The sequence below is a fragment of the Engraulis encrasicolus genome, chromosome 17 (genome assembly GCF_034702125.1).
Source record: "Engraulis encrasicolus isolate BLACKSEA-1 chromosome 17, IST_EnEncr_1.0, whole genome shotgun sequence".
Taxonomy (NCBI): domain Eukaryota; kingdom Metazoa; phylum Chordata; class Actinopteri; order Clupeiformes; family Engraulidae; genus Engraulis; species Engraulis encrasicolus.
Genome location: NC_085873.1, coordinates 28,614,658 through 28,622,157, shown reverse-complemented (window position 1 = coordinate 28,622,157; position 7,500 = coordinate 28,614,658). Strand labels below are relative to the sequence as shown.

The 7,500-nt window shown below is 41.8% G+C and overlaps 1 protein-coding gene across 2 annotated transcripts in view; it reads right to left on the bottom strand.

Annotated features, from left to right (window-relative positions):
* Positions 1-7,500, bottom strand: part of rhbdf1b (rhomboid 5 homolog 1b (Drosophila)) — a 118,683-nt gene that overhangs the window by 49,782 nt on the left and 61,401 nt on the right. Inside the window, exon 1 of one of the 2 annotated variants that reach the window (XM_063220572.1) lies at positions 2,543-2,881. The exons of the other annotated variant lie outside the window; for it this stretch is intronic. Within the exon in view, the coding sequence (XP_063076642.1) occupies positions 2,543-2,577 (35 nt within the window). The 5' untranslated portion in view covers positions 2,578-2,881. Of the gene's footprint in view, positions 1-2,542; positions 2,882-7,500 lie in introns of those variants that run through there. 2 annotated transcript variants of the gene reach the window in all.

Sequence of the window (7,500 nt, the reverse complement as noted above, 5' to 3'; positions counted from 1 at the left end):
CACACACACACACACACACACACACACACACACACACACACACACACAAACTTTATTTATTACTTCTTCATTTGGATTGACAAAAAATGTTCATCGTAGCATAAACCAAATCTATTCTGCACATTGATTAATATCAGATCAGGTGTATTCACACACACACACACACACACACACACACACACACACACACACACACACACACACACACACACACACACACACACACACACACACACACACACACACACACACACACACACACACACACACACACACAATCACACTTCTTGAGCTGTTGTGATACTGATAAGTGGCAACGTGGCTGGTGTTGTTCATGCGAATGTCTCTCATCGCCTCAGGTTGACATGATAATAATGCTGGCCCCACAGGTACAACTTCTTGGCACCACTTCTGATGACAGGCTACTGTAATATGTTGTACGCAGTGTAAAATATAGGGTCATTTCAACACTTAGAGAGTGGGACAAAATACACTCTAAAAGATGTTAAATCGACTCTCCAGGTGTTGAATTAACACTGCATTTTAAAGGCTACTGTGTAGCGATACGGTCTGTAGAAGGTAACTTCTGGTGATGTTGTAAAATATAGTAGCTACTGTCTTTACTGACGGCTTAAAGGTCTACTACTACACAGGGTACGTTTTTATAGATTATAGTTTTTTTAGTGATCAAACACCACTCAGTATCAATTCAAAATCAGTACAACAACTGTGTGCTTTCGTAGACATGGTTGACTGAAAAGTATTCCAAGAGTCAGAGCAGAAACGTACACAGAAAAAAATGCAGTGTTAATCCAACACTTAGAGAGTAATCTGGAACCAAATACAATCTAGAAGATGTTGAATCAACTCTAACTGTTGAGATAACACAGATTTTTTTTATTTTTTAAAACTGTGTACGTATGTATATGCAGTGCCGCTGACAGCTTTTGGCCAGGCCCGGGACAAAATCAACTAAATGGGCCCCCAACCCAATACATATAATGTAATGAAGACCCAATTCTTGGCCCCTTTTCTCCCTGGGCCTGGGACAACATACCCCCCTGTCAGCTTCCCTGTGATGTTAAGAGCAGCACTGACTTTAATCTGGCGCCAAGAGGGCTAAACAGACGTGATAGATTGGGACTGCTGTGCAGAACCTACTGTATATCTCTCCTCTCAGTAGAGCTTATCTCTCCTTAAGGATCTACCTAATGGCTTAAAACACAGAAGCAGTTATGTGGACTTCACATGTTGATGTTTTGTTTTCATTATGCATTTTGGGCTTTGAAAGTTTTCGTTTTTTAAGGATCTACCTGTACCTAATCTACCTGTACCTTCACATGTTGATGTTTTGTTTTCACTATGCATTTTGGGCTTTGAAAGTTTTCGTTTTTTAAGGATCTACCTGTACCTAATGGCTTAAAACACAGAAGCAGTTATGTGGACTTAACATTTCTTTTGTTTTCATGATGCATTTCTGGGTTGTGATCAAAGCGAACATACTGTATATGGTTAAGTATGTGCACTAAAGTTTTAGGCTTTTGGGTTTTTTAAAGTGGTTACACATTTTGATGCCATGTTAATCAGTGAAATAATCAAAGCAGTAACATGAAGTCGAACCAAAAGTACAACCAATCTAACTCCAGTGCAACCACTCTAACTCCAGTAAACCCAATCTAACTCCAGTACAACTCCAGTGTAAAAGCTTCTTACAGAAACGGCTTCAGCTTACTTGCCTCTACTAGGTCACCACAACATACAGCCAGCTGTACCATCTTTTGTCCACCCCTGTACAACTTACTGTTTTCACCTAAACAGTTGCATGACTACTCAGTTAGTGCTTACATCTTTGCCATCTCCATTGGTGGTCAAATACAACAGATGAAGTAAATTGCACATAAGTAGGAAACACACAGACACTTCTGAGAATCTGAAAAGGTAAAGGTTAAACTCACTGTCACATCGCAAAACACAAACTGCAAAGTCTTGCTTCCCATCAATTCCATTTATGTGTCAACAAGCCAAGACGCTAACAGTTTACATCCCAGAGTAGCTGACTAAGATGTTGATTGTCATGCCGATGACTAAGATGTTTGTATGTGCTGATTCTCATGCAGAAGACTCATCTCCCTAGACTCATACTGTAGATGATGAGACACTTGACGCTGCCCCAACTTAATCCATACTTTGAGTTGACACTGACAAATTCACAGAAGAAGATGAAGAAGAAAGAAGAAGAAGAAGAAGAAGAAGAAGAAGAAGAACAACAACAACAACAACAACAACAACAACAACAACAACAACAACAACAACAACAACAACAACAACAACAAGAAGAAGAAGAAGAAGAAGAAGAAGAAGAAGAAGAAGACCAAGAACAAGAACAAGAACAAGAACAAGAACAAGAAGAAGACCAAGAACAAGACCAAGAACAAGAACAAGAACAAGAACAAGAACAAGAAGAAACAACAAGAACAACAAAAACAGCAGAAAACACAAAAGTAGCGGGAAAAATAGCCCAACGAAGCGGAGCGGAGCCTACCTGTCAAGTTCATCCCAGGAGGCTGAGAAAGTCATGCCTGCGCTGAGTCACAGAGCTGCGTTCTCTCTCGATCATAATGCCCCAAGCCTCCCTGCCTAATGACCCCTACTCATGCAACGCTGAGCAGAGCAGGGGAGCAAGAGGAGGAGGAGGAGGAGGGATACTGGCAAAGAGAGAGAGATATAAACTCCAACAGGATAGTAAAATAAAGAGATGCCTGTATGCACTCCCTCCCTGCCTTAGGGGCTGTTCTCACTTTGAAGATCTGGCTGATCACAGGGCCACTGATCTTTCATGTACCTCCTCAAGTTCCTCCTCCTCTGGTCTTATGCTGTGTTATGTCCTCATATGCTATCCTCCCATCCTCTTATCCTCACCCCTCTCTTCTCTCTTCTCTCTCTCTCTCTCTCTCTCTCTCTCTCTCTCTCTGTCTTCCTCTCCCTCTCTCTCCTCTGTCTCTCTTTCTCTCTCTCTCTCTCTCTCTCTCTCTCCGCTGCTGTTAAACAGCCGTTCCTCCTCACGGGCTTGTTTGAAGAGTGTGTGTAAACACCCTCGTACATACCAGATAACACACGAGAGAGAGAGAGAGGGGGGGGGGAGGAAGGAGAAGGAGAGGAAAGAGAGATAGAACAGGAGAAAGAAGGGAGGGAGGGAGGAAGAGAAGGAGGGGTGATGGGAAGACAGAGAGGGAGAAAAGACAAAAAAGGGTAGCCAAACACATGTGGCAGAGAGGGGATGGAGAGAGAGAGAGAGAGAGAGAGAGAGAGAGAGAGAGAGAGAGAGAGAGAGAGAGAGAGAGAGAGAGAGAGAGGGAGAGAGAGAGAGGAAAGGAGGGGAAAGAAAGAGAGAAGACAAAAAGGTGGCTAAACACATGTGGCAGAGAGAGGCCAGGGGAAGGGGATGTGTCTAAACATGCAGCCTTGGCTTTTCAATATCCATGCTCCCTCCCACAGCATTGCCCATACCTATACAGCAGTAGCAGAGAGACAGCAAAAATATGGGGTGTCAATTTGATAATCTATGTGAATTTAAACAAGTTTAGTCTTAAGTATTGTAAACATATTAAAAATATTTTAGATGAGAGTATTTAACAGTGAACAGTCAGTGTAAAATTCTGGAAGTGGCCAGTGTAATTTCAACTACACAATATGGAGCAGAGCTAACTCTGAAAATGTTGCACTGACCAAAGAGTAAATTTAACACATTAATGAGTAGGACCAAATGTTATCTGAAACAACCATTTAACAATTACCGGTATATCAACACTGTGTTTCTACTGTGTTTTTACTGTGTAGAAGGAAGGACGGCTAGAGGCTGAATGGAGGTGCAGCAGACCAAATCAAACGATTTGCCAGACTGAGAAGGATAACACTTAATACAGTAATGCTTTATATTACATTCATGCACTTGCTGACCCTCAGCATTACCCATGTCTATACAGTAGTCTACACAGTAAAAACAAAATGCAATACTAATTTAACTCTTAGAGAGTACTCTGGGACTACCAAATACACTCATCTAAGTTGTGAAATCGACTATCTAAGTGTTGAATTAACACTGCAAAATTTACTGTGCAGAGACTAAAGAGACCGAATGGTTATGCAGCAGACAAAAAACTGAGAAAGATAACACTGGTAGCTTTATGCTACATTCATGTAGTTGGCTCAAGATTTGTTGGGGAGATACCCTCCTTCTGATTTTCTTATCTCCACTTCGACATGATTTATTCTTAAACGTACTGGAAAAATGAAATGAAACGCGACAATTGTTTCAGATTCTGTCATTTCAAGTGAGTGACATTACTTATCCCCTAAACTGTTTTTTTGTTTGTTTTTCACCCGACAATCACATTTTCAATCAAAGCCAAACAGTACATTTGGAGGAGCAGGACTCCTGATTCTGTTTTAACCATGTATGGTGACTGAGGAGAGAAACTACTTAGAGCTGCTTTCACAGTGGCTAATGAATGATAATGACAAAGTGAATCAGTGGCAGCTACAAGACCTGCGTCATGCACAATTCACTAGCTGACTGTTCAGTTAAATAATTAATTCTGTTTTGATGGTCTAATGGTTGCATGATGGTTCCCTGTTGTTCTTTTCCTGAAACACCACCAGGCTCGATCAGAAACCCACGCATCTGTGATACGTCAAGCAAGTAAGATAACAAATACATGAAGAGTTCAGATGCAAAACCCCCTAACTCCATTTCTGAAGACCTGCACTCCAATATTTTTAGAGAACCCCGTTGTTGGTTTGGTTTACATTCATGTACTTGATAATACATATAAATAGTTATATTACATAAATAAAATAAAAAATATGCTATTTTGATAGCTTTGTATTAAATAAAAATGAATTAAGATTATTTTCTGAAATGGTACTTTTTAGCACTTAGCACTTTTTGCATCTGAACTCTTCACATTCTTCTGATTTTCATTTTTAATTGACCCTATTGATTTATTTTGGGACATACTTATGTAAACATGTGTGAAATGCCCCAATGCAGTCAGCCAGTCATGCATAACTGCAATACAAAAACCCTTTAGGTAATAGGCCTAAATTCTTCTGGTGATTATTTAGCAATAGTGAATGTGATCAGTGCTGTGCTATGCCCAACTAGAGTCGCTATGACATTTGGAATTTTGAAATCCCTTTCAAATGATTTATTATCGCCCACGGGCACGATTACAATACATTACCTTTGACACACTGAACAACACTAAAACTTCATGCACGATAAAGCGGATGTACAATACATCTGGTCAATGTCCCCCCCCCATCCCTCATTTGAACTTGGCAATAAACTCCAGTACTGACAGAACCCGTGAGATCCGCCAAGCGCAGACTGATCTGTTCTTGTTGTTCAGGGTTTGTACGAAACACAGTTTAAAAAATGCAGCGTTAATTTGCCTAAATACACTGTAGAATATGTTCAATCAACTCGCTGAGTGTTGAATTCACACTGCAAGAGTTAGTGCATGAGCCGAGCTCAGTCGGCCAGGTATTTGAACTTGTCTTATCAGTCCTGCATTGAATTGCACTGCATTGGATTACATTCCCTCTGCTTGCCTTGCATTCCTTCCACTTCCTACACACGGAGACCTGTTCCAGACCTGGCCTCAGGGAAGGATGCGGAGGCCGTGCAATTACATGCCATTTACTAGGAGGCAGATATTAACATGGCCGCCATTCAACTTGCAGGGTGGGGCCGGAGCCGGCCGGCTCTCTTTCAGTCGGTCGGTCGGCAAGGACAGATTACCTGTACTGCAAGGGCCTAATGGGCCCAGTCCCAGGGGCCCAAGAGTTAGGGGGTCATGGACTCTCACATCTGAACTAAAATCCTGGATCATTTTGTAAACTAGCAGCACCCACTGAAGGGGGGGCCTTTCTTGTTGTCAGGCCCAGGGGCCCATGGAATCATAATCCGTCCCTGTCGGTCAGTGTAGTCAGACATGAGTCCTGAACTGAACTGAACTGAACTGCCATGAAAATGCTCAATTGTCTATGTTCTCATGTTGAGGAGTGAATCTGATCAGATAGCCGGTCAGATAGCTAACCCTGACCAAGACCACGGCCGCATACAGTACATGGAGTAGTAGGACTAATATTTTCATAGAACCAGTTGTCATTTTATTTAGCAGCGATGACCTCTTTTCCTTGTTACCATTATTACATTACATTACATTTAGCTGACGCTTTCATTTATCCAAAGCAACTTACAGTTATTATTTGTCAGTATTGGTTACAGGCCCTGGAGCAATGTGGGGTTTAGGTGCCTTGCTCAAGGGGACTTCAGCCATGGATGGAGATGTAGGGAGAGGTCACGGGGGATTTGAACCTGCAAACCCTAGATTGAAAAACCAACTCTCTGACCACTAGGCCACGGCTGCCCCGAGGCAGCTTTTGGTTGTGTGTTTCTGCCATCTCCACTTCGGCCAATGACCAATGTCTCAAACATGCATGTCTTTGTGCATCTTGCGTCGTACGCTTCGCTACTTCGCTATGGGCTAATGGTTAAAGGGTTTATGAAACGAAAACAAACAGTCATTCCCATTAAAGCCTTGTTTTTTCTGATAGCATCGATGAGACTTTGAACCCAATCATCCTGGAGGAACTTGTGAAAATGGCAACTCAAAGTGTAAATTCTGTGAAATTTGCTTTATGGGCTTTAGATCAGAGGGTTGCTGGTTCAAATTGCTCCCTACCTCACTCCATGGCTGAGGTGACATTGAGCAAGGCACCTAACTCCATCTGATCATTCATACCCTACTGTTCAGTGGTGTAGTGCAGTGTTTCCCAACCAGGGGTACGTGTACCACTAGGGGTACACGAGCACACTGCAGGGGGTACTTGGAAAAATGCTTTTATTATAACAAATGTATGGAGCAGCCACATCAGGACAGAGAAAGCAATATAGAACCTGAATTAGGGGGTACTCGTGGCACAACTAAGAGGCTTAGGGGGTACGCGAGACAAAAAAGGTTGGGAAATACTGGTGTAGTGGGTGGTCAGTGGGTATACTGAAATTTTAGGGATTTACTTAAAATTGATTGATCCATTGTTTTGAATAGCACAAATATATACAGTATACCCACCTCAAAAAATGCTCAAATATACAGTATACCCACCATAAAAAAGTAGACTACTCCACTGCTACTGTTGGTTTGGTCAACTACGTACAACGTATTTCTGTGCGTACTTTATAGCCGTCAGCACATTCATACCTCTGTCCATCTTTGATGTGTGGCATGTGTTTACACAATGTTTTCAAAGACGATAGAAGTTCTATCCAGAAATCAAATGGAATTAATTTTGAATTAAATGTCTCGTGTAAATAAGGCCAATGGCAAGCACAAGGCAAACAGAACCGGGTTCTTTTTCTATTAGTTCACTTTTTGGGTCTAGCCTACTTACAGAGGACTGAGTTCGGTTCACTTAAAGGGGAGTAGTATTACT